A 27,357-nucleotide genomic window follows, 5' to 3' on the forward strand; every position below is an offset into this window, starting at 1 on the left:
GGCTGTGTCTTAGTGGTGGTGCTGGGGGCGGGCGGGGGGGGGAGACCTTTTCCACCCAGCAGATACCGGCCAGGCTTAAAGGCTTCCTTGCCCTTCCCTCTTGCACGCTGTCCTTCTCTCACCTCCATCCCAATCCATTGGAAGGGAGAGCAGACCCCCTAAAACAAACAGCTTACCCATGCTCTTCATTCTGGGACACTCATTTATAATTGTTCCACACAGTGTATTGCTTGTACGCCTGGAGAAGTAATTTTTTAATCCAAGAAAGCTTGCATTAATTCTTTGGTTTTTAGTGGCCTTTATTAAGTGTCACATTCGTCTACATTCGTGTTGTGTGATGGCCGCACAGCTTCCTTTCGATTTTCTTCCACTGTGGAAGGGATCTGGGATTGACTCTTGTGGCTTCAAGCAGGAGGTAGTAGATGTTTGGAAATGAGGATCTGGCTAACCCTTCCTTCCTTCCTTCCTTCCTTCCTTCCTTCCTTCCTTCCTTCCTTCCTTCCTTCCATCATCAACTTCCTTCCTTCCTTCCTTCCTTCCTTCCTTCCTTCCTAAACATCAGAAGAGCTTAATATTATTAGCAGTGGTCACAAAGCAAAATAAGCATCTGGAAATCTGAATTCTCCTTCTTCCCCTTGTGTTTCCTGCTGAGTTGATAGATAGATAGATAGATAGATAGATAGATAGATAGATAGATAGATAGATAGATAGATAGATAGATAGATAGATAGATAGATAGATAGATAGATTGATTGATTGATTGATTGATTGATTGATTTGATTGATTTGATTGATTTGATTAGATTGATAGATTGGTTGATTTTTTGAAGCTGGTGGATTTGCATCGTTGAAAAGACAGGCTTCCTTCCCTCCACCACCTTTTTGTTTCCAACTGGCTTATTGTTTTAAAATGCACACATTTCCAAGCAGTAATCCCCCTCCCGCACGCTTTCTCCTTGATGAAAGAGAGAGAGAGAGAGAGAGAGAGAGAGGTTGTCTGGACTGGTGCAATTCTCAAGGCTTCCTCGAGGTGCAAGCCCCAGATTCTGTTTAAGTGTTCCCGTGTTTGGGTTTTTTGGTCTTTTTGGGTTGTTTTTTTTTGTTTTGTTTTTAAAGGAAAGGAGGAAGGGAGGTGGGAAGATGGGAAGGAAGGAAGGAAGGAAGATGGCAGGTCGGTGGTGTGTCTGTAAACAATGCAGTTATGAAATGGCAGTGCAGGGCTCGGCCGAGCATGCTCAGAAACCAGCCGGTAGGGGGAGGTGGTTTGAGCGAGGAGGAGAGCCGAGATGATCTAATTCACAGCAATATTTGGGATCGACAGGGAAAAAAAGGGCCAGGCTCCTTCCCCCATGACCGAGCAGAAAGCCAGGCTTCTGGGATTAGGGCCTGTAGGCTTTTTGTTGGAGAGAGAGCAGAGAAAAAAAACAACCTTTGTGGATCTCCTCCTCTTCTGGGACCTTGGCTTCTGAGTGGTGGAGTTGGGTTGGGTTGGGTTGTGTTTTTTTCTTTTCCCTTCTCCTTCTCCTTCTCCCTCTTTCCAGCCTTTCCAGAAAAGGATCAAGACTTAGTTAAGACTTTGTTTCATGGGAGAGAGAACAGGCCTTCTGTTTCGTCCTCTTTGCTTTCATATTTTCTCTCTCCCTAAATGGTAGCTGCTACATTCCTTCTCCCTCTTGGGTTTTATTTTGGGGTGGGTTGTTTTTTTTTTAAATATTATTATTTGGGGGGGGGCTGAAAAGAGGGTCTGATCTCTGCTTGCGTTGTTTGTGTGTGTGCGATCTTAACTGGGCTCCCTTTCCCAAGGACCATGTGGTGGAAGACGGGGTGGTGTCCCTATTCGCCTCCATGCTTTTGCCCTTCCCTTCCCTCTTCCCATCTCCTCTTCCTTCCGAAAGCGATTCTGGGTTTAGGGTGGTTTGTCTGCTTTCGTAATGGATTGAATTTTTGAACATTGCACCTTGAGCAGGGGCGCACAAAGATGGCTCTCTCTCGCCTGGCCTTTGGGTCCCCACCCTCTCTCTGCCTTTGCTCTCCCTCCGTAATGCTTTATTCTCCTCCGTTACTCTTATAGGTCTCCTTGGGGCCTGGCGTTTTCAAAATGGACGGCTTCCTGCCACCGAGGGGCTACCGCCTGGGCTGTCGGGAATGCTAGTTTGCCAGACAGATCCTAAGCATGTTTACATTTAAGTAAGTCCCATTTATTATATTCATTTCTCTGAGACTTACTTCCAGGTAAGTGTGCTTAGGAGAGCAGCCTTCTTGTTCTTGATTCCCCCTCGCCCCCAGCTTCTCCCCATGGCTGTTTGTTCCTTGTTTTGTTTTTGTTTTCATGCAGGTAGACGAGGTGAAAAAGTTGTAAATAATACAGCTGTGGTTTTATTTTTATTTGACTTTGACCAGTGGCAGTTCTGCACAAGAGGCATTTCAATTGCCACGTGTTTGGGCGTTGGATTTTTGCACCCATTCTGTTGACTTGTCCATTAAGAAGACCTGGGAGGGCATTAAAAACAAACAAACAAACAAACAAACAATGGGGCTTCTGTATGGTCTTGTTTCACCTTCAGTTTCCCGTTTCTTCTTTGGGTGGGAAGCCAGTTTTCCCCCATTGCATTGGGAAAGAGAGAAGGAGCAGCAGATGTAAACCCTGGTTATAGCCTTTTAACTTTAACTGTTTTATGATGATGATGATGATGACCGTAGGTCAGCCATGTTAGATACGCAAGACTAAAATACAATAACCAACATATAGTCTTGGCCATTTAACCAGTTTCTTGAAACGTGGTTGGTATAAGACAGAAAGATAAATGAGATCAAGGGGCACATGCCTAAGGAGGTTTTGTTCCTAAATAATTTTCCCTGCTGGCTACCAACCTTCAGATAAACAGTTTTGACCTGCAAGCTCTTGGTAGCGGCTATCACCTTGACACCTAGAATGTGTCCCATGGTGGCACCTTATTGATTTGATTGGAATGAACTCTGGTGTGGAGGGCAATATAAATAAATATAATTGTTGTTGTTGTTCTCCATGTTGCCTTTCCTTAATATGGCAGACAGGATCATTTCCAAAAATCCTGGAGCAGTGGAGGTTTTAAATTTATATTCTGAAAAAGGCTTAACATAATGGTCTCTCTTGGGACTCCCTTCCTTCCTTCCTTCCTTCCTTCCTTCCTTCCTTCCTTCCTTCCTTCCTTCCTTCCTTCCTTCCTTCCTTCCTTCCTTCCTTCCTTCCTTCCTTCCTTCCTTCCTTCCTTCCTTCCTTCCTTCCTTCTATCCATCATCAGCTCCTCCCTCCCTCCCTTCCTTCCTTCCTTCCTTCCTTCCTTCCTTCCTTCCTTCCTTCCTTCCTTCCTTCCTTCCTTCCTTCCTTCCTTCCTTCCTTCCTTCCTTCCTTCCTTCCTTCCTTCCTTTTCTCTAATATACTTCTATCCATCATCATCTTCTTTCCTTCCTTCCTTCCTTCCTTCCTTCCTTCCTTCCTTCCTTCCTTCCTTCCTTCCTTCCTTCAAACCGTGACAGAGGTTCCTGATTGGTGGTGAAAATACTTTTTTTTCCTGATCAAGATATAGAGGGTATTTAAATTTCACTTTGCTGGAAGTTGCATTATTTTAAAGAGACAAAGATGGGCCTGGAACGGGGCTCTCGGCCTTGGCTGGTCTTCGTGGCCTGAAGTTCTTTGAAGGCTTTGACTTTGCTGGCAAAGTGAATCCGGGAGGGGCTGCGCTTGAGTAGGATTGGGTAGGGCTTTTCCAAGAGAGATCTGGCCACGGATTCTTGGAGGATGGAGGGTTGGGGCTTCCTTGAGGCAGGAATGCCCGGAGAAAAGTGATTCCAAGAATCGCCCAGAAATCCTGACTCTCCGGCCCATGATTTTCCTTGCAGGCTTTTCAAATCTGCCTTTTGGGTTTTTAAGGGTTCCCCCTCCCCTTGCAGGAATACAATAAGAGAGCTTTCCTCCCGGGTCCCTCCCTTTGGTCTCCATGGACCTCCAGACTGTAAATTAAACGGGAGGACGAGCCTGTTCAGCCTTTTCTCCCCCCCCCCCTTTCCTCTTCCTTCCACTTGCCTGATTTAGATGGAGGGCTGTCGTTTTTTCTGATGCAACCTGCCTGCTCTCACAAGGTTTTGGGAAGAAAGAGAACAGAAGACCCTCTAAGAAAGCTGTGCCATGTTCCTGAAATGCACGCAAGGCGCCATTTTAGAAGCCAGAGGATCTCCTTAGCTCCATATTGGGTTTTCTAAGACTTTTGGTTTTTCCTCCCCAGAGGTCTTGGTTTCTAAACTTAGAGATGGCGCCTGCCTCCAACGTGATGTTCTGATCTTCCAAAGCCTGTGTTCCTTTCTCTCTCTCTCTCTCTCTCTCTGGCTTGCAAGCAACAAAGGAAGCTTGTACCTAGAATGGCAAGGGGGTCTCAGCCTTTGGACTTCCTCTCTCTCTCTCTCCTGGACCCCCACCCGGTTCTGTTCCCGTCCTTTCCTTTCCTTCCGAAGGCAACCCTTTCCCAGAAGGGCCTTCCTAAAAGGGTGGTCTGGACGAGGCAACCCTTTTCTCCCTTTTGCCCATCTGGAGTCCTGGTAGGTCGGCAAAACATAATTCTGTTTTTTTCCGTTCTGATGGCCCAGCCATTGGGAAGACTCTCCAGTGGCAGAAGATTAATAAATCACTCCGTTGTAGGCAAAGAGAATGGAGACAGACGGCTGCTGGGGGGGAAAGGGAGGAGAGGGGCGGAAAAGGGGGAGAAGAGGAGGAAGAAGAAGAAGAAGAAGAAGAAGAAGAAGAAGAAGAAGAAGAAGAAGGCAACCAGGAAAAGAGCGAGAGTGGCGAGACTTTTATTCTGAAGCCGTCCTTCCTCCTCGTTTGCCTTTTGTTGGGAGCTGCAGCCGAAGCGGCCGACCTTGCTCTGCTCAGGAGGGCTGGGTATAAGATTTCCCTGCCAATCAGGAGCCGACAGATTGGGGCATGATGGTGGAGTGGGAGCAGACGGGGAAGTTTACTTTGCGTTTAAGGGAGGGAGAAAAACATGGAGGTACCTTGCCGGCACAGTGGCTGGGAAAGTAGGGTTGGTTGGGTTGGGTGCCAGAAGCTCCCTTGGGTTGGCCATGGCAGAATGGCTTGGGGGGGGCAGAGTGGGGTGGGGGAAGAGAGCGCTTGTGCATGGGTCCCATCCATGGGGTAAGAGCGCTCAAGAGGTCTATTGTTTTCGCTGAATGACCTTCAGGCAGTTGGGGAAACACGGATGCAGCCGATCATTTTTGATCAATTGAAGAGAGGGGAAGTTGTGCAATCCGTGGCAGGCACATAGAAGGATCAAGTAAAAATGATTCTCTCTCTCTCTCTCTCTTCTCTGTATTTACACATAGTTCAGAAATTACTATAGAATGGTGTTGTTTTCATTTGACCCTTCAAGACAAAGCGGTGGTCTTTTCAACTCTTTTGGGTTGTAGGATGAAGTGGTTGGAGGAGAAGTGATGGATGGATGCATGGAAAGCAGGAGGGAAGGAAGGAAGGGGAACCTTTGGAACAAATGACTATAAGTCATCGTGGTTCCTGTTTCTGCATCATGTATGAAGCAGCCTTACTACTACCACCTCCTTTTTGTGCAGCCCCAGGGTTGCAGATAGGAGCGGAGAGGTGTTGTGGCTTTGTGAAATGCTGTTGAGAGCATCATCACCTAGCTTGGGTGGAATGGATGGGAAGATATTTTTTAAAAAATGAAAGCTAGGCTGGGAAAGCCTTTGTGTCATTGTATGTGGGTTTTTTTTAAAAAATTAGATTCTATTGTCATGAGAGCCGACTGACAACAAACACTTTCAGCGTGCGTTCTGTTGAGAGGCCGGTCTGTAGAACAGCAAAGGATCTGCTAGGAACTCAAGTGTAGTGAGTTTTAACTCCATGGACTGTGTCTTCCTGGACATCTTTCGAGTTCTTTAGCACCAAGCTCAGAGCTCTACCGAGGTGGTTTGATAGCAGTCCTGGCATTCTGCCTTATTTTTCCCTTGCATGTTAAAATAATGAGCACACATTTAGAGACTTGCATGCATTCTTATGCTAGCTGGATGGAATAGTATGGGTTTCTGGCTGAAGAGCCAGAGGTTAGGAGTTTGATTCCCCCCACTGGGCCTCCAGGGAGAAGAGCCAGCCTGGGTGGCCTTGGGCAAGCTGCACATCCTCAGAGGAAGAGAAGGGGAAACCACTTTGGCAGGGCTTGAAATTTTTTTAGAATGTCTCACCAGTCAGTCAAAAAATTTCACCAGTCAGCACGACCGGACTATAGCCTTGCAATTTATTGGGATTGGGAATCACCGATTTATACTCTCAGACTTGGGTTGCTTTATTACCTGCGTGCCTATGGGGTCACGAAGCTTGTATTTTGAATGCCTTTCTTTTGAATGTCGCCAGCAAAAATAAAACTGAAAGCAAAAGCGCCCACCCTCTTAAGGAGCCGGATCGTTCAGTCGAAACTGGGAGCAGGGAATCTCCATATTCTCCAGCATGGGACTACTTTACATTCTCCTGCAGAGCTATCTCTCTATGTACCCTTTGAACTCTCTTCTCGGGAGAAGAGGGCAGTTTTCCTTTTGCAGTGGGAGGGTGGAGGGGAGGACTGCAGGATGAGAGAGACAGACAGACAGACAGACAGACAGGAGGAGGGGAAGGAGGCAGGCAGGCAGGGAGGGAGCTGTGACTCGTCAAGCAGCATTTTTTTACTCATCGCAGGGGAGTGGAGGAGTGTATTTTTCAAGGCCTGCCCTTTGGAGTACTCTGTACCTGGGAAACCTGGGAAAGGGATTGCCATAAGTTGGAACTGACTTTATGTTGTTGTTGTTGTTGTTGTTGTTGTTGTTGTTGTTGTTGTTGTTGTTGTTGTTGTTGTTAACGTTAATGCTCTCTTGATGAGAACCCATCCTGTGGATCCTTGCATTTGTTTCCAGCTTTTGTCTCTGGAACCACTTTAAGAGTATTGGCGTCTTTATTGAATCTCACAGTTGATCGTCTTACGTTGTCCGCCGTAGGGCTGAAGGACTGGTGGCTTTCCGGATCTTCTGAGAGTCTAGTTCTCATTATTTCAGTGCCAGAGCCTGTGAAAGATTTGTACTCCATCATCAGCATTTGGGGAGGACGCGACATTTGTTTCTCCCCCTAAATTGGCAACCATTCTAAGGGGCTAAGGCAGAGACCTTGTTATAGCCCATACTTGGCTAAGCAGGCTGAAACAGACAGCCGTGACACAGGAGGCGGCCTACTGTCAACTTTAAATCTTTCCTCAAATCTTTTTTAAAAACCCATGAATATGTTGTAGCCCATGATTGGGGGTCCTGTTGGCCTGCAGACAGGCTTGCCTTAAATGCCTGTTGATCTTCTCTAGTAATTAAACAACCAACAGATTAAGTCAACAAGCAATAACAGGCCAAGGAAAACATGCTCAGGCATCTCGCTGTCAATCTCTGGAACCCATTTCTATAGGAAATGGCAGACGTCCTTTGTTAATGGGTTTGAGAAAAAAGGGAGAAAGACAGAGTTGGTTGGGGGGGGGGAGAAAACAGGTAAGTTGTAGTTGTTCCTAACCGGTACATTGGGTTGACCCAGTGATGGTGTGTGGTGTCTGGAGATCCAAGGCAAAGGGAGGAGGAGTGTGTTGTGTGGCATTTGTTCTTATGGGGTGTGATGATGTTTTCCCATCATCATGGATGGTGATGTTTCCGGGCTCCCCAGGAGCCTCTCGTTGGCCAGTGTGTGGGCCAAAAGTTGGACTAGATCAAGTGGAGATCTGGTTCCGCCCCCTCTCTTCTTAATGGACCTGCTTGTGAGAAGACAAGTTTGTTGGTAGAGAAGGCCCACGGCGACCTGTTGACTGGGAGGAATTCTGGAGGGACCTTTACCTTTAGAAAGACTCCTGGTCTCCTTGTGTTAATAACAAATACGGGGATGTTTGTACAGAATGGGGTCAAAGCACAAGCAACCTCAGCCTCTTCCTCCAAATTACTAGTTTAATTTTTTTAAAAAATTTAAAACGGGAGTTTTAAATGCCCGAGGATGCCGTGCTGTGCACCCTCAACACCTTAGAGGGGACGTTGCTGCAACCCCACGGCTTAGTCTTGTAGGTTCGTTGCTCAAGTAGGTCTGTGGAATTGGGCGAGTCAGCTGCTCCGTAAGTTCTGTCGATTCAGTGGGCCTCCTTTAGTTGGGACTTACTGTGCTAAGCCGCAGGATGTCAGCCCACGTACGGAGAGGGCAATTCCACCTGCAGTTCACAATCCATGCGTCTCGATGGCTTTAGGAGTTCTGTTGGTTCCCTGGAAATTCAGCCCAGTTCAGTTCTGTGGAAGAATCTTCCACCTCTTTTTGAGACAGGGCAGATTTTACACATCAATGGTCCCTTTTAAAAGATGTTATCGCCTACTTCTTTGCTTCACAACCTTGGTTCCCAAGATGCTTTTTGGACTAGAACTCCCAGAAGCTTTCGCCATCAGCTAGCTCTACTGGCCGGGATTTCTGGGAGTTGTAGTCCAAGAACATCTGATGACCCAACGGTTGGGAGCCACGGATCTGTAGTTCCTCCTCTGGGCAAGGTTTGGAAGAAAGCAAATCTGACTCCGTGGTCTTCCTTGATGATGTCTGAACATAACAACTTGTGATTTTTCTCTCCGTCTTGTTTAGCGAGCCCTTATGAGCCAAGGAGACGCCAGGAGAGACGCCTGCATGAAGGCTGAGCTGTTGAAGGACCTCACCAGCAGCCAGGGGGAAGGTGAGTCCCGGGCTCCACCCTTCCTTCCAACGGAGGTGGCTGGACTGGACCCTCCTGTTGGTGTAGGGGCAGCGAGAAGGTTTGTCAAAAGGAAGTTTGATTCGGTGCAGTTTCTGGAAGTTCAGGACGGAGGCGGAACTGGTTTGAGCCAGGCTCCGCAGCCTCCCCTTTGGAGCCACTGGGTTAGATCCAAAGCTCACGAAATGGCTCCTGCCTGGAAAGGTAGCGAAAGGGTCTCTTGGTCCTAAAGCAGGGGATGATTGGCTTTGAGGTTCTGAGGGTTTGGTTGGAGAGTTTAGGCACAGACTGCTTGAAACAATGCCCCCTGTAAAATGGAACCGGAAAAATCCTTGCCTCGTTTTCTAGTTCCCTCGTAAAGTCGGTGCTGTCTCTCCTTCTAGACTGCCCCGTTCTCGAACGCAACTGTTCAGGTGCACCGTGGGCCATGCTGGTCTGCGCCATGTTACGCTATGGAGACTCCCCTGTTTAAAAATAAAAAAATCAGCCCATGTCTTTTTCTTGTGGTTTTCCCAATTCATTTACCAGCTGGCACCATCGTGATGCCGAGGAATCGTAAGGAGTAGCAACTGATCGCCCTGCCTGCCTATAACCTCCCTTTAAAGCTTTCCCACCTGCTCCTGGGCTGGCTTAGTGCCAGTTGAAGTTTTTAAATTTTGCCTGTGTCCTATCCTTTTGTGAGGACGTTGTTTGTACAGTACCAAAGAATACAACCACGACACTAAAAGTCTGGAATAAATTATGTCAAGACGAATCAGAGATGAAACTGAGCTAGGCAATAGCGATGGGACATTCGTAAATGAATACAAATATCCCAGACCCAGGGTGGCTGAGATCTCCAGTCCCTCCTCCCTGAACCGACTCGTCGCTGCGCCGTACACGTGCTGCTGGCATCCTGCTCATTGGGCCAACTTCTGACAAAGCCCGGCTGGCGCTGCGTTGCCTTCCTGCTCTTCTGGCCGCTCAGCGGCTACGCGGAGGGACTCGTCATCCCTCCCCATGGCTGGAGTGGCCAGAAGAGCTGGAAGACAGAAGACGTGTGACAGCTGGGCTTCGTTGGAGGTTGGCCCAACGTGCAGGACGCCAGCTGCAAGGCGCGGCACCCCACGAGGGGACGAGTCGGTTCAGGAAGGCGGGACTGGAGATCCCAGCCACCCTGGGTCCGGGATATTCTTGCTCGTTTACGAATATCCCATCTCTACTAGGTAAGGTCGAGTCACCCAAAGCTGTAAAAAGGTTGTCGTTAGAAACCTCCGATTGGACCTGGTTTTGATAAGAGCTGCCAAAAAACGGCGTTGTCCCCTTAATCGGCAAGAAGGAAGGGAGATGTGCAGAGTACGTGAGGGCCCCGGAAAGGTCGCCAGCGAGTGACAGGGTGAGGACGAACTGATTTGTTTCAGACCCCAACTTTGCTGCCCTTCCTGTGTTCGCAGCTGGGTTCCCAAAGGGTTCAGCTGGGTTCACCTTTCAGACAAACAAGCTGGAATCGCATTGGTGCTGACGGGTGGTTTGTGTGATTTCCACGGCTCATGGCCAGTGGGCAGAGTGCTGAGGCCCCTCTCCATTGCGCTGTTGGGCTTGCGGCTGGGCGTGTGGCCACGACACACCCAGGTACCTTCTTAATTAGCTAGCATTCGCCTTGGCAAGTAATGCCCATCCTTATGTAGACCCTGGTAGGATTCTGGCCAGTGAATACTGAGAGGAAATGGGGGTCAAGTCTTCAGAGATCAGCACCCAAATCCTGTGATTTTCAGCTGGGGCCGTCCTATTAAATTGGCATTTTGTTTCATTGTGTGAGCGCAGTTGAGGTTTGTGGCTGAGCCTGGGATTTTTACAAGACGTTTTGGTTTACCTATCTTGTAATTCTTCATTCTGAGAGTTCTGCCTGGGCAAATCTAGACCTGCAGGCCCCTGACTGAGCTAGCAGTGGGGCCGCTTCTTTTCTGGAAGTTGGTGTGGAGCTGGGCCTAGAAGCCTTCCAAACTGGGCCTTTCCTCCAGGTGAACCACAGTTGTCATCCAAAAAACTTCAAGAATCCCATGCTTATTTGCGATGCCTTTTGTCTTTCCTCTGTATCAATTTCTCTCTCTCTTGCTCTCTAGGATTTAATGCTATGGCCACAGATGAGAGTGCCATAGAGAAGCAACTTGGGGAAACCAAGATGGCCCCCGATGGCGAAACCAACGGCTCTTGCGAATGCAGCGAAGCCAAGACCCACCCAAATGCAGCTAAGAACACTCAGGACCACACAAAAGCGACCCAAGGGGACTCAACAACGGCCAAGTGGGGCCGGATAGCAGAGAATGGCCTTTCCGAGAGAGACAGTGACGCTGGGAGACAGAACCACACCCAAATGAATGACTTCACACAGACTTCTGTCACGGGAAGCAACGGCTACGTTTTGCCTAAACCGATGGCTCAGGAGTTGCCCGCAAGGACTACCAGCGGGACGTTTGCTTCCCTCGCCGGCCACGCAGCCAAAACCTTCCCTGCTGCGGGAGCAGGAGCAGGAGGCAAGGGGAGGATGCTGAGCGCCTTTTCCCAGGCGCAGGCCGGTTCTACGCCGCCCAAACTTGGGGAGGGTGGCAGAGACGGCGAGGTGAAAAAGCCTTTGTCGGCGCACGGCAACGTGAAGATCCACAGAGCGCGGAAGACCATGCCCAAGTCCCCAGCCAGCTTGGTAAAGTATCCCCAAAAGGGAAACCCTGGGGGCTCCGTTTGGGCAGATGTGGTGGGAGGCGGGAGCTCTAGCACGTGGAGAGCGAGAGCATGTTGGGCCCCTGCCGGTGGCCGCTTCCCTTGCCTGGGAGGCTGATCACGTTCAGGTCACAGACTTCACCTCTGTAGCCCCACTTCAGTACTAGGGATGGTTGGCTCCCTATAAGATGTTTACCCATCGACCCGCAGGCGCCCAACCGATGTGGGCCATGGGGAGGAACAGGAGGAGCCGGAGGTTCTTCGCCCCAACCCATTCTGTCGTCATGAATGCTGCCCTTTCGCGATTAGGCGGTGGATGAGACAGAGGCGGTGGCGCTTCCAGGGTCTCCTTCGGAGCTGTGGAGCGTTGATCCGTGCGGTTGTTTCGAGCTTCAACTCCTGGAAGTCTCTACTGAATTGTAGTCTACGTAGGCCCAAGATCTCTCACTCCCCGTCTTAATAAGAATTGATGCTGGAATATCTAGGTACCTGCACTATTTCTGGAACTTGCTTTCTTTTCATCCGGTGAAACATGGCCTTCGCCGTTCAGGTGTCATGCTTTCCGCCGTTCGTCTTTTTCTCTAAATGACAGCGCCGGTGGCGTGTGTGATGGATAAAGTCTCGGAGCTGAACTCTCCGTGGCCTGGGTTCAATCTCCGTTTGGCCGTGGAAACTCCCTTGAACATGGCAGTCTTAAACCACTCCTTGAACATGTCACATACCTAGCAAACTACATGAGGATCACCATGGGTTGGAAGGGACACAGCAGCACATAACAAGAACAGCAGCGGAGCGTTTTAGGAGAAACTTGGTGCGCTGTGGGAATCATGTGGACGGGAGGATGCTTTGTAATATTCTATCCGCTTTGTTTTCATAAAGATCCATTGCCAGATCCTTCAAGTTGGCAGTTACACGGATGAATGCGTGTCTGATTTCCAATTGGTGGGAGCAAATAAAAAATAAGCCAGAATCAAATAGTATAAATCTCAGCAGCAGATTGCTAGTAGTCAAGAAGTTGACTGTTGCATTCCTTGTCATGCACCAGCCATGCAACTGGCCCACAGAGGGGAATGCAAGCATTGACTTCTAAAGTAGTGGCGATTTGTGGCTACGATTCATGCTAGCAAGTGTAAGTAATAGAATTCTAGGCTAGTCGATTAATAGATGAATAGGAATAAGTAATTAACTCTGCAAAAAAGAAAGTTGTTTGGCAAGTGTATGTATGTTTATTTTAAACATCTATCTATCTATCTATCTATCTATCTATCTATCTATCTATCTATCTATCTATCTATCTATCTATCTATCTATCTATCTATCTATCTATCTATCTATCTATCTATCTATCTATCTATCTATCTATCTATCTATCTATCTATCTATCTATCTATCTATCTATCTATCTACAGTAGTGCCTCGCTTAACGGGCGCTCCATTTGACGACGAAATCGCTAGATGTTGATGTTTTTGCGATCGCCACAATTTATGTTTGTTTTGCCTGGGGGAACAACACCAGATGCGCTCCTGCCAGGAGTGCAAGAGATTGACCAGACCTGCCCTTAAGCTTCGTTTGCAGCATCTTCAGTCTTTTCTTTGGAAGAAATCCCTGAGGCCTTTGATCTCAAGATCACCATCTACTATGGAGCCTACCTTAACGCCAGTCCCTCAGTCTGACCCAGTAGACCAATCCTTGGCGCCCGTCACACTGTCACCTAGGCAGAAGTCTTCTTCTAAGGCTCTCACATCAAAACACCCGTCAGGCTCAAAGTTGTTGATGATGATGATGATGATGATGATGATGATGATGATGATGATGATGATGATGATGATGATGATGATGATAATAATAATAATAATAATAATAATAATAATAATAATAATAATAATAATAATAATAATAATAATAATAATAAATGTTTTATTACAGTCATTGACCACCAAAAGTAAGGTACATTATTTAAATTAGGAGACATAAAATCAATCTAAAAACATTAAAAACACTAAAACACTCAAAGTTGACATCAACCTCGAAGTCACCTAGTGATCCTTCTCCTTAAAAAAAAGGAAGGACATTGATAAACAGAAGAAAGCAAAGCGGTCCTCTAAACCAAGTTATCCTAGAGAACCTCCTCCAGCCCAACTATCACTTCCATCGCCAATCCTTGAGAAGTCATCGAGGGAGGTACCCAGCCCGGACTCCCAATCGGAAGTGAATGACTTGATGCCGCTGCCTCCGACTCAGGCTCTGGGGTCGTCCTTGAGCCTATCTCCAAGTCATGGCCTCTCAGAGGCTGATGTTATCTCTAGCCCGGCCTCGGCCCATTCTAGCCCTGTGTCTATCAGGCGGGCAACTGTCATTCAGCTCTCGAACTCAGAAGTTTCAGTGTCGGCTTCTCATCCACGTAAACATTTGGCTAAGTGGTGCCATGTTTCTCCACTGGTTCAGTCGCCCAAGCATCGGGATGTTATTTACATCCCTCGGTACTCTCAATGTCAATCCTTGGCAGACGATATCAAGAGCTCCATTATGGGGAGCGTGATCGCATCAATACTCTTATGGTGAGATCGAACTATCATGAAGCTTGGAGAGATGCCATCTTCGCCCTTCAAACCCTGGCGGACCTAGGTCTAAAGGTCAACCTCGAGAAATCTCGTCCTGAGCCTTTTCAAACCATGGACTACATTGGAGTGCACCTTAATTCTATCGGGGCCAGAGTCTTCCTTTTTCCCGAAAGAATTCTCAGGTTGAGGCGAGCGATTCGCCTGTTTTGCCCTTCCATTGTGGTTTCGGCTCACCATACGCAGCACCTACTCGGTTTGATGGCTTTGACCACGTTGGTGCTCCAACACGCGAGGCTGACGATGCGCTCTTTGCAGGCCTGGTATCTGGCCCAGTTCAATCCTCTCGTACACCACCATTACAAAAGACGACGCGTGACTCCAGAGTTGGCCTATCAACTAAGATGGTGGGCCTTCGTCCCTCACCTATTTGTGGGCCGTCCTTTCAGGCCTCTCCAGCTGGCCGTACAGGTTCCAGCGGACACCAGCCCAATAGGCTGGGGTGTGCATTGCAGTGCTCATGAGATCCACACCCTCTGGTCAGATGCAGAAAAGCTATTGCACATATCTGTCTGGAGATGCTCGCGGTCATCAAGGCCTTTCACGCTTTCCGTTCTTTTGTAGTTGGCAGAGGAGTACAAATTGCCACGGACAATATGACCACCCTGTATTATATCAACAAACAGGGTGGTACTCACTCACTTTCCCTACTGTACCTGGCGATTCATGTTTGGGAGTGGTGTTACGACCACCACATTTTCCCCGCTTGCCATTCATGTGTCGAGAGAGGACAACGACGTCACCGATCGCCTGAGCCATCTTACCACCCAAACCCACAAGTGGCTTCTCGATGCCGCCGTTTTTGCCAGTCTCTGCAGTTGGTGGGGTACCCCGACCATGAACGTTTTTGCCACTCGGAACAATCCAAAGTGCATCATGTTCTGTTCTCGAGCAGGGAAAGGCCTAAGTTCTCAAGGCGACACGTTCATGGTGGACTGGGACAAGGCGCTGCTCTATCTCTTCCCTCCTATTCCTCTCATCCAACGGACAATAGTCAGGATCCAGCAGTTTCAGGCCAATGCCATCTTGATAGCTCCCTGGTGGCCTCGTCAGCCATGGTTAACCCGTCTAAGGACCCTGTCGGACGACTTCTTCAGGCTACCTCTACAGCCGTACCTCCTGACTCAAGGCGACAGCATCATTTGTCATCCTGATTTGGAGTCTCTCCACCTTACAGCCTAGAGGGTTCTTCCGTGGTGGCAGACATCCTGGCCAATGCCATAAAGCCTTCTACTGGGTTATTATAGTCTTATAAATGGCCTCTAGGGGTCTAGTTTTCCGAACCCGGCGTCTCTAAGCACCCTCCTCGCTTTCCTACATCATCTGTTTGATCGAGGTTTGGCACACTCGACTCTCCACGTTTGCATTTCAGCTATCGTCTCTTATCAACCTATTGGATCTGAGCCTTCACCCTGATTTTTGCACCCAACTCTGAAGAAGTTTCTTAGGGGTCTGAAGAACATTCGTCCTCCGGTTAAACCCCCCACTCCCTCAAGGGTCTCTTCAGGTTGTGCTTTCGTGCATTGGCTCGTCCCCCCCCCCCCCCGTTTGAGCCATTTGCTTGTACAAGCTTGAAGCTTCTTTCCTTCAAGACACCGTTCCTAGTGGCGATTACTTCTGCTAGATGAGCGAGTGAGTTGGCTGCCCTAAGGGCGGATGCCCACTATATTAAATTTCATCCGGATAAGGTGACACTGTATTCCGATGTGTCTTTTCTGCCAAAAGGTTGCTCCAACTTTTCATGTTAATCAGCCTTTGATCCTTCCGACGTTGTTTCCTTCTCCTCCTTCCGACGTTGAGCATGTTCTCCATTCCCTTGATGTTTGCCGTGCCCTGGCACTTTATGTTTCTAGAACCAAGGACTTTCGTCGTTCTCCTCGCCTCTTTGTTAGTTTCCATGGCCCACGAAAGGAGTGTCCTCCCTCTTCACAGACTATATCAAAGTGGATCACAGGTGCTATTACTCTGGCATACGAGTTGGTGGGAAAAACTCTGCCAGAGGTGCTGAAAGCCGACTCTACGAGAGCGATGGCCAACTCTACTGCCTTGCTGCGTGGTATCGAGGTTTCTGACATCTGTAAAGCGGCCACCAGGTCTATGCCTTTGACTTTTGTCACACACCGTTGTCTAGATGTCAGGGCCAAGAAGGAGGCGAGTTTTGGCAGGGCTCTGCTGACTTCGATGTTGGCGTGATGGCCCTCCATCCGGTGAGTTACCTTGCTAGTCACCCATTTGTGTGCCTTCACAGAGGCCACGAAGACGAAAGAGCGGTTACTTCCCTGTAACCCTGGTTCTTCGAGTGGTCCTCTGTGAATCCACACATCCTGCCCATCCTCCCCGCTGTCCGTCACTTGCTTGTCTTGGGGCTTCCAGAGCTTTGACAGCGGCAAACATGATTGGAACGGAGGTATTACAGGAGGGTGGAGCATACGCACCATGGGGGGGGGAACGTCTTACTAATCACATGTTTTTAAGCTCTAGAAGCTTCCGAGGACTCCTGTGCAAACGCAGTAAAGCCCATTCATGTGCACTCACAGAGTACCACTTGAAGAACCATGGTTACAGATAAGTAACCTCTCTTTTTCCCTGGCGAATAATTATGGTAATACTGCTGTATGCGTCTTGAGCCTTAACTGGTCGTCTTGCCTATTAGTCCCTTCCTTCCTTCCTTCCTTCCTTCCTTCCTTCCTTCCTTCCTTCCTTCCTTCCTTCCTTCCTCCCTCCTGTCCGTCCTTCCTTCCTTCCTTCCTCCCTCCCTCCCTCCCTCCCTCCCTCCTGTCCGTCCTTCCTTCCTTCCTTCCTTCCTTCCTACCTACCTACCTACCTACCTACCTACCTACCTACCTACCTACCTACCTACCTACCTACCTACCTACCTACCCGAGGTTAGGTCTTGCGGCACGAGACGCTACCAGTTTGGCTCCACGTTGGGTTCTTCTGTCCCTGGCGGGACCCTCTCCTAGGACAGGTCACCTGAGGCCCTTCCCCTGTCGATGAGACATCTGGCGGACGGGCGCCGGTCTTCTAGAGCAGCCTGGCTGGTGACAGACACATTCTCATCGGTGGGAGTCCCGTTGTGTGCAAGTGCCACAACCTGGCTCAGGCAAAGACCTTTAAACCTTCAATCCACACAAGCACACATTCTGTCTTTATACCTCTCCCCAGAAACAGATTTCGCCTGAGCCTTTGAGGAACTCCCCGGGAGGGAGTGGATGGTGGGACGGGTTGCCTGGAGAAGGCAGGGCAGTTCTCGGGGATTTCTCCTCCGGTGGAGACCCTGGAGGAGAGGCGGAATTCCATCCGTAGCGACATCTCTCCTTGCAGGGTGAGCGTTATGTGGGTGACTTCAGAGGAGACGACGGGAAACCTTATCAGATAGAGGAGCCCCCCCCCCCCGGCATCCCTCATCCTCGGTGAGGCCCGTTGAGGCTTTGGGTGTGTGTGTGCTATGCACTTCCCACCCCTGGACTAGATGGCTTAAGATCCCTCCCGGTTCTGTGATTCTTTCCCCCCTCCCTCTTCCAGGTGGCAAATGGGTATTGTATGTTTGTGGGGGGGGGGCTGTGTGTCAATCAGTGGCAGCAGAAAGAGCCTTGAGATGCTTGTAGGTGCAGGGCGAGAAGGGGGGGGAGGGCTCTTCTCAAGGAGGCCCGGTGCATGAATCGAACTCCCAACCTCTGGCTTGGACGCGAGAATACGTGGGCTCTGTAGCCAAAGAAGCAAGTTTCCCGCTGTGGAAGGTTACCCCCCCCCCATTTTAAAAACAATCCCTTGAGTTCTGGAGGTGCCTCGAGACTCCTGCCCGGACCGGTCTCCCTGGCTGAAGGAAAGGAGATTGTCCGGGTGACGCCACCGAACCTTGGCCTGGAGAGGCTGGTGATGGGAGCTGGCCTGGGCGAGGTCAGCCCAGTTCTTCCCTTCCCTTCCCCTGAAATGCAGGTTTGGCTGGTGCTCGATATCGGCCTCGGCGTCTCCATGTGTGTTCCTGGCGCCGCCTTTTGTGCCAGGCAAGTCCTGAGCCAAACGCAAAGGTCTTCCTGTCGTTCTTTCAAAAAGGAAAGCACACACGTACGTCCTTTTCTCCGTTCTTGCCTCTTATTTCTTGGTGGTTAATTTGCTCAGATCTCGGCGACTGGCCGTCACGTTGCCCTCAGGTGAGATTCAGGGAGAGTCCATTAAATTCTCTCCGTCCGTCTCACAAGACCCGCATCGCTTTTGGGCGGAAACGGAGTAGCGACCAGCTTTGGTTTTTTTGTTTAAATGTTGTGTTTCTTGCACCTGGCAGGGTGCTTTCTTATTAAAAACACACCGAATTGCCTAGAATATTGATACTGGTGTTCCTCCACACTCACCCTCCCCAGGTAATTCCTAGCGTGTTTTTTTAAACAACAACAACAACGACAACAACTGCTGCTTGATTCTTGTTGCATTTGGATATTTTGCTTGGAAATTTTTCAGACCTGCTGCTCTCTTAAGATTTGTTTTACCTGACAACTGAAATGGAAATATTCCAGAGGTATCTCTGTTGCCGTTGGATCTGAGAACCTGACTAGAATGATAACTTCGTAGTCAGTTACTAGTTATTAGCACTAAGAAAATGTTATGATTTTTTTTTCAGGTCAGCATACTTAGGAGGCATATACGTTTATGCACCTGGGGTATTTAATCACGGTAAAATGAATGCAAAACAAACTAAGCAGAGCAAAGGCTAATAGAGTTTTGTCAAGAGAACAAGCTGGTCATCACAAACACTCGGTAGGCCAGTCGTGGCCCCTCCGATGACGCTGGGCCACAGCTCCCATCACCCTTAGGCACTGTGGCTGACAGTAAGGGATTATGGGCATTGTTGGCCAACAGCTGGCTGGATAACTCAGTGGTTTAGGGGCCTCGTGGGCGCAGGGTTTCAACGGCTGCACTGCAGCAGCCAAAACTATGCTCACGACCTGGGGTTCAATCCCAGGTAGCCGGCTCAAGGTTCACTCAGCCTTCCATCCTTCTGAGGTCGGTAAATTGAATATTCAGCCTCCTGTAAGGGGGGGATTTGTAGCCTACATGATTAACTTGTAAACCATCCAGAGAGTGCTTGAAGCACTAGGGGGTGGTCAATAAGCAGCGCACTTTGCTTTTTAGGTAGGTGGGGAGTTAGATTCCCCCCCCCCTTGGAGAACAGCCAGCCTAGGTGGCCTTGGGCACGCTTCCCAGCAATCCCAGGGCTACCCTGAGCGGAAGGCAAGGGGAAACCCCTTTGGAGTACTCTCTGCCTGGAAAATCCTTTAAAAAGACGTTAGGATCGACTTGGCAGCACACAGTGGTGGTGATGATGATGATGATGATTGCCCAACAATACCTGGAGGGGAGGCTGCAGCTGGCCCACCCATGAGAATAGTGGCTTTGATCTGATTCAGCACGGCTGTCCTTAGGTTCTTTAAACCAGAGTGTTGTGTTTTCCACTATTGGTTTTGGTGTATCATCCCCCAGGGTGTCTGGCTTTGACGTCCTGGTCAGATCTTCCTATATTTAAAAAAGAAAATGGAAAGCAGGAGATGGTGAATCTGTGGGTGGCTTCCCCGAGCGTATTGTGCTCTCAGGCTGAAAGGGAGAGGGCTTCAGGATCCATAGTTTGAGCTGGGAGGGCCTTTGCTTTCAGTGGGAGTTTTTTATCTTGAAGTGAGAAAGCAAAAAGAGAGATTAGAGAGCAGAAGGGTATTTTGTGGGACAGAGTGGATAAAAACCAATTATTATTATTTTTAAAATAAAATTGATTTAAATTTATAGATCAGAAAAATTATTATTTTTATTTCGATTCAGATTGTGATTTAGATCAAATCCGCCCTGGGCATGAGGCATCTGGCCAGATGATCCACCCGCTTTCCTGTTGTGTGTTTAATTTAATTTTGTTGCTTAAAAAAAAAAGGATATATGTTTCTTTTCATAAGCCGTTGCCCTCTGTCCATGCCCACCAGAAATGATAAGAGAACCTTTTTGAATTCTGCTCCCCAGCATTCGAGTAAAGAGTCCAAAGATGCCAAGGCGCCCATGGAAGACGACAACAGAGATGTGTCCGAGTTCGGGAAGACCCCCTCTTTGCCCCCCATCCCTGGCCTTCATTCGTCTCTACCTCAAAACCAGAGCTACGTGGCTGCCTCAAAATCACAGACAGGTAAAAAGGCAGGGGTGCCCAGGTATGCACCCCCTTTGGTGGGCGGTCAGTTGGTCGGGTGGGGGAAAGGGCATTGGGGCATCCAGCCCAGCGGGTGCTTTTGGACCTGGGCCCGAAGGACCCAAGAGAGCTTGTTGCCACTCCGGATAGACGAAGGGCGGTAGGCAAGCCAGTGTCTTTAAATTGTCTTGGACTAGCCTTCCCAGGGTCCTGGACTTTCATCATCAACGATGCTAAACCCAGTTGGCGGGACTCGTTGTCCCAAAAGCTGTGGAAGGGCACCTGCTCGCCTTATCCTCGCAGAAATCCTGGCCAGCCCAGCGAGGGGGGCGAAGCCTTCTGGGAGTTTTAGTCCAAAAACCATATTGGGACCCAAGGTTGGGAACCACAGCAGTAAGTGATCGGCATTTGGATTTTTGGAAATGCGTGGCCTGCAACCCCCAGATGTCTGCAGGAATGTTTGTATGCTGTAGCCAAAAAGCCGCAGTGCTTTCTGCAGTCACTTTGAGCTGTGCAATCCTGACTTCTCTTGGGCACGACGAAGATCAGAGGAACTGGCTGGGTGGGTCTAGGTTTTATGGGAGCTGCAAGGCATGGTGGGTTTGGTAGTCTCTCTGCCCCTCAGGGAAACTACCAGACCCATCATGCCTTGCATCTCCCCGCCCAGCCAGTTCCTCTGATCTTCGTCGTGTCCAAGAGAAGCCAGGATTCCTCTGCTCAAAGTGACTGCAGAAGCACTGGGGCTTTGGGGCTAAAGCCCCTAGAAGTCCAGATGGAGGAATTCCTACAGAGTTCTAGGAACTGTAGTCCATGAATCTGAAAATGCCCATACCTGAGAGACAAGACCAGACAAGAGGCACCAGCCAAGAGGCACGTAACCTCCCTTCGTTCCTTTGGTCATTCAAAGAAAAGTGTCTTTTCCATTAAGCCGGTCGCTGGCACGGCTGACCGGTTCCTTCCTCAAACCGTCCTTGGCCCTGGGGTGGGTCCCTGCCTGCCTGCTCTGGATGCGTGTCGGTCTTGGTCTCACGGGGATTTGCCTTCTCTCCTGCTCTTCCCTGCCCAGCTGCTTCCGTCTCTCGCAAGAAGAAACGAAGAATGGGGACGTACAGCCTGGTTCCCAAGAAGAAGTCCAAAGTTTTGAAGCAGCGGACGGTGCTCGAGATGTTCAGCAGCATGGCTCACTCGACATCGGGCAGCAAGGTGAGGTGGACGTGGGGGGTGGGAGGGGCGAGGCTGCTGCCCAGGTGGGCTCCCGCGTCTTCTGTGCAGGCGCAAGGAAAGAAAACACATCCTTTAGCTTAAGAATCAATGAGCCTTTGAAGCCTGTTTCTCTCTCGCTCTCTCTCTTTAATGGACAGAAACCCGCAGAAATAGGTTTATAATGGTATTTAGATCCAAAAACCTGTTTAGTCTTTCAGTTGAGTTTTTATTGCTGCCTTGAATCCCGTTTGGGGGAGAAAGGTGGACCTTTCAACCGGAAGAGACCCACTGAATGAATTTGCTGACCGGTGACTCAACACGCCTGTAACTCCCACCAATTCTATGGGTCTACACCAGTTAGGGACACCAGGCGGTTCCAGGCCACAGGCTTTACAGCCAATACAAGCATCACCGAAGCTGGTTGTGGCTGTCATGAGGGTTGCAGTGAGTCAGCTTCCATGCCAGCCTCATCCATAAACAGTCAAGGAGTCAGATATCTTTGAGAAAACTTTAAAGTCTGGGGCTGTTTAGCTTAGGAGAGAAGGCAAGTCGAGGGAGAAACTAGAGAAGTGTATAGAACCATCCGCGTTGTCATCCTCTTAGCACTGCAGAGCTGGCTTTCTTGATTGCATGTTTACACAATCTTTCACTAAAACGGAGCACTCAAGGTGGCTTACAAACTTTTCAATAGATAAAACCCCACGTTGCTAACAACAACAACAACAACAACAACAACAACAACAACAACAACAACAACAACAACAACATCATCATTTAAACCTTCCCCACCATAAAAAAACAACATTAAAATCGCAAAAGATATACATTTAAAACAACATGATGCTGCAAGATCTGTCAGGTGGGATGGCTTTAAAAAGGAATTGGGAAAATTCAGATTTATTTGAGTGTAGGACAGGACCCTCAGTGGGTGGATGTCCATTATACCCAGTATCAGTAATGGAAACGTGGGGTAAACTAGTTGGCCATGTTGTGAGCTGGGTTTTGGGAGGTTGCGACAGTCTTCTGATGTCCTGACGCTTCTGTGAACAGGGGAAGAAGAAAAAAATAATAATGGTAGGACGTGGCTACATGAACGTTGACACGCAGCTTGTCTCCTTGGTGTGTTCAGGGTGAAAAGGGGGATGCTAGCCCTCACCTAAACGGGGAGCGACTAGAGGTCGATTCCGAAGAGGAAGACTCGGACGAACTGGACGATGAGGACGAACGTGGAACTGAGCAGCCACCCAGTGCCTTCCCTGCAGAAGAGAACAGGACCCTGAAGGAAGGGAATGCTGCCCCCCATAGCACCAGAAAGGTAGGGTGGTCGGTGTTTGCAGTGTGAGGATCAATACAGTGGTGCCTCGCTTAACGAGCGCTTCGTTTAACGACGAATTTGCTTAGCGATGGCTTTTTCGGAGCGAACTTGCGCTCCATTTAACAATGTTCCGTATGGGCGATTTTCGCATAGTGATGTTTGGGACCATGCTTCGCATAGCGATGACAGTTTGGGTCCCCCTGTTTCGCTTAACAATGGTTTTGGCAGCCTCATGTTGGCTGTTTTTTATATGTTTAAAAATGTTTAAAAAATGTTTAGAATGCTTGAAATCATAAGTGCACTTAATAAACCCTTTGTTAAACTAATTTGACTTTGTTCCGACTCTTTTTAAATTTGTTGTAATTTCCCCCCCCCCCCCCCGAGATATATTGAATAGGTTTCAATGCATTTCAATTGGGGAACCACGTTTCACTTAGCGATGTTCCCTATGGCGATTTTCGCTTAAGGACAGCAATCCATTCCCATTGGAACGGATTATCCGATTTTCAATGCATTTCTATGGGAAACCGCATTTCGCTTAGTGATGTTTTCCCATAGTGATGATTTTTTGGAACCAATTAAAATCGTTAAGCGAGGCACCACTGTACTTGTTTTTACATGCAGAAATGGGAAATAAGAAAGGGAACATGTGTGATGTGAAACAGTAACGCTCTTTATGTTATGCTGCATTATGTTACATCGTGTGATCTTAGGGTAGCAGGATAGCCTTTGTTATGCTCTGCTATGTTTTGTTTGTGTTGTTGTGTTATATTGTATTGTGTTATGACATTTGTCATGGGCTCCCCCTATACCCGCCAGTAAGTGGGTGCTCTGACTGCTGTGAAGTGCAGGTAATTCAGTGGGGTAATAGCAAAAAAATAAAATAAAAAATCGAGAGGGCAGCTGCATTTATAGAATCATGTGACTCAACAGATCAGTTAAAAATCTTTCGTTTTTATTTTGCGTGTGCCTGTTGAATTTGACAGTATGTTTCTTTGGATTTCTTGGGCTACAATCTGAGAGTTCTACCTGACAAACTTATGCCTTAAAGACACCTCAGGGTGGCTCACCTGGGAGCGAAGGCCTCAACCGGAAGGCTTGGAGCTAAGGCTGAGCCAGGCCTCGCCTCACCTAGTAGCCTGTTCAGAAAGAAAGCTCCCAGCTGCCACTGGGAGCAGGAAGCTCAGGCTGAGCTCGGCCTCCTTCCAGTGGAGGCCTTTCCTCCCAGGTGAGCCACACGGAGGTGTCTGTCAGATGTGAGGTAGGACTCCTGACAGAGAAGCATGGGCTTAGTAGTCCTAAGAAATCCCCAAAAACCCCATCTCTGATTCTGGTTGTGACTCCGTAACTTTCCGCTCCTTTCTTGTTTGGCTCTTGCAGATGGCCGACGGAGAATCCGAAGAAGAGCAGGACTCAGGGGAATCCGGAGAGGAAGAGGAAGATGGCGACGAGTCTGACTTGGTGAGTCGTGTCTCTTTGAGGCTCTGTTCCTCCTCTTCTCCTCGGGGGACACCGCAGGAGTGGAGGAGAGAAATTCCGCCTCTTTGGCTCAGTGGGGCCAGCCCAGTCCATGCTGTCTCCCAGCTGCCCCACCCCACCCCACCCTGCCCGACCCCCTTGGGCCAAAATGCAGATTGGCTTGGATGGTTTTCAAGTGAAGCTGATGATTCTTACCCTCTTAATAAGTAAATATCTATCTATCTATCTGTCTATCTATCTATCTATCTATCTATCTATCTATCTATCTATCTATCTATCTATCTATCTATCTATCTATCTATCTATCTATCTATCTATCTATCGTAGAGATTGATATACAGATGTGTCTCTGTGTGTGTGTGTATACATATATCTCTGTTTACAACAGAAGTCTGTTGCTTTCTCATCAGGCCTCAGCAGGGGTCTGCTCTTGGCCGCCAAGGGCCAAGACCACGGCCTGGTGCAGACAGGCAAGGCTGGACGGAGCAGGACAGACGCAGGGACGTGGCCTGGACAGGCCTTGCCCGGGGCCGACTTCCACAGAGAGCAAGGCAAGGCACCAGGAGGCTGTTGCTGCCGCTGTTGCTTCCGTTGCTGCTGCTGCCGCTGCCGCCGCCACTCCGGGTCACACACCGTTCAGGCTTAGGGGCCGGCCTCGGGGAGCCCAGAGGGGCTCCCCGGGGCTTACATGGGCCAGGGCTGTGCCCCGGGGCTGTGTGGCCCTTAGGGAGGTTTGCAGGAGGAGAAGGCAATGGGGGGGGGGCTGGAGGGAAGGCGCCAGGCCCATGCGTGCACGCACTCACAGACGGGCTTCCTCCTCTGCTCTGTTTCCCCGTCCCCCCCTCTCTCACAAACAAACACAACACAAAAGCACACACCGTTTCCTTTCTTTCCCCTCCCTTTCACACACACCTTTTCCCCTTTCACACACACCCTCTCCTTTTTTTCTCTCTCTCACCCATCTTCTCTCTCTGCAGTGCTCACCTGCACCTCCTTCATACGCATTTCCTTCTCTCTCGTCCTCCCTCTTTCTCCTTTCCTCCCTCCCTCCCTCCCCCCCCCTCTTGTCTTCCAGTCTGCCCGTTTGGAGCTGAGCTCTCCTAATCATAGCCTTCCCACTAATTGGCCCGTCGTTCTTTCCTCCGTCCCTCACCGTGCCTGTTTGCTCCCCTGCCCCTGTCATTCTTTTTTCCATTCATCTTCAAATCCTGCCTTCGTTTGTGACGCGGCCCCTTTTTCCGGTCCCTTTCTCTGCCTTCCTTGCGGACCCGGAGTCCAGAGAAGGTGGGCAGGCTCAGGACCAGAATTCTGCAGAAACATCCCTTGGTGTGGAGTGTAGGGAGGACTCAGGGTTTGAACCCTTGCTTTGCGGTTCAGCTTTCTCGGCTTGCAGTACCTGCGCGTCACTACTGATCAGATAACAGACGTTCGGATGGCAGGGTGGTATGAAGGTCTCTCCCAACAGGAGACTCTTGAGCACAACACGAGGGGGGTTTTCAGAGTATTGTCCTAGAGAGAATTACTCACCATTAAAGTCCCATTGAGTTTGGTAGAACTGGGTAAATTTGTTCCAGGAGTGCATCCTTCCAAGGCTACACATGTTTACGTAATCCTGTTGAGAAAACTTGGAGCAGAAGAGGGAATTGCAAAGGCCGTTTCCCTCGCCCTCCTCTGATGCTCCGTCCTTTCTCATGACCAGTAGCGTACTGGTGCCACAAGCGGGCACGCCCAGGACCTCTCACTGGATGGATGATGGGGAAGCCATCCTCAGAAGTCTCCCAGTCCCTCTTGCTTTTCTCAGCAGGATTAGAGCCTTTGCGCTCTGCAGGGCTCAGGGTCAGAAAAATATCTGTCGGGCTGCGGATTTGCACAGCAATCCTGCATATGTCTGCTGAGCAAAAAAAGAGTCCATATTCATTTCCATTCTGCTCCCTCTTCGGTAGGTATGTCTGAAAGGGTGGGTTTAGCCTCTGGATTCAGATCTTCCCTCAGTGCGTCTTTGATCTGCTTTCGAATGCTACTGCTAGGCTTCTGAACTGATTTTTTTTAAAAATCAAGAGTTCATTTACAATTAACCAAGAAGACAGAATAGTTTTAAAAACCACACACACAAAGTCATGGTCGGACAAACTAACTGCATGTGCATATATGTGATATGCACAAAGCCATCCATATGCATATGTGCATATGTGCGTAAACAGATGAGAACTTACTTATTTTGCTTAAATACTTCTGTTTGTTATAATCTGACCAGTGTATATATGTATACCCATGTGTGTATATGTACAATTCTGCACACCTTATAATGAATAATCAGTCAAATGATCTGAAATCCACAGCGTTAAACTGAGGTTTGTTAGCAATTCTGGTTTAATTTTGCCCCTTGCTTTTAAAATGTTTCTGGATTACTGGCTAGCTGTTGTATGAAATGTTTCATTGGTCTTAAAAAGGTGGGAATGGATATGCCACTATAAGCTTTTCTAGACTGGAACCTCAGGGTCACTCTGTATACTTCTCCTTATATCCGTATTTGCAGACTGTGTTTTGACCAAACCCTCTTAAGCCAGGATTGCTAAGAAACCTCAGTTTGAGCTGATTCGGGGTTGGATGTCCGTTCTCATACCACTGGGTTTGTGAAACTTCCAAAAAAGTAAAGAAAAGAAAGAAAACACAACACAAGTAGATTTCCGTTTTCACACTAAAAAGCAATAATTGAAATCCTGCAAACTTCCAAGAGGCACAGTTGATTTATAATTCCCATTTCATGTGCCCTTGCAAACTTTTCTCAATCAATTTTTTTTCTTTTTTAATTTGGTGGTTCCCCTTTAGGTTTCATCAGGGCTCCCGACAGCCGGGCCCAGGGGATGGATGGAGGTGTGTATACACCCTTCTCTGATCTGTCCACCCTCTGAAATAGCTCATCCTTGCTTCATGTTGAGTCAAGGGTTTTGATTTATGCTGTGTCCTGCTTTGAGAATCAGTTGACTGGTGTGGAAATACCTTAATCAGGTGGTGGGTAGGTGAATAAACATCCGCCCAACTCAGGCGGGGTGATTGGTCCTTGGTTTGCACCTTATGGTCTAAAAATTGTCCCTTGTAATTTCCTGTCTGGTTGTGTTCCC

At 48.8% G+C, this 27,357-nt stretch overlaps 1 protein-coding gene across 9 annotated transcripts in view; it reads left to right on the forward strand.

The window, feature by feature from the left end:
- Positions 1 to 27,357, forward strand: part of EHMT1 (euchromatic histone lysine methyltransferase 1) — a 114,590-nt gene that overhangs the window by 37,024 nt on the left and 50,209 nt on the right. For 3 of the 9 annotated variants that reach the window (XM_072984980.2, XM_072984979.2, XM_072984984.2), the window contains exons 2-8: positions 8,657 to 8,744; positions 10,865 to 11,442; positions 20,079 to 20,238; positions 21,305 to 21,441; positions 22,571 to 22,756; positions 24,137 to 24,217; positions 24,646 to 24,786. In XM_072984980.2, the coding sequence (XP_072841081.2) occupies positions 8,657 to 8,744; positions 10,865 to 11,442; positions 20,079 to 20,238; positions 21,305 to 21,441; positions 22,571 to 22,756; positions 24,137 to 24,217; positions 24,646 to 24,786 (1,371 nt within the window). The other 6 variants (XM_072984982.2, XM_078382774.1, XM_078382773.1 and 3 more) reach the window with 5 other exon arrangements.

This window comes from Pogona vitticeps, chromosome ZW-PAR (genome assembly GCF_051106095.1).
Source record: "Pogona vitticeps strain Pit_001003342236 chromosome ZW-PAR, PviZW2.1, whole genome shotgun sequence".
In the NCBI taxonomy this organism is placed as follows: Eukaryota; Metazoa; Chordata; class Lepidosauria; order Squamata; family Agamidae; genus Pogona; species Pogona vitticeps.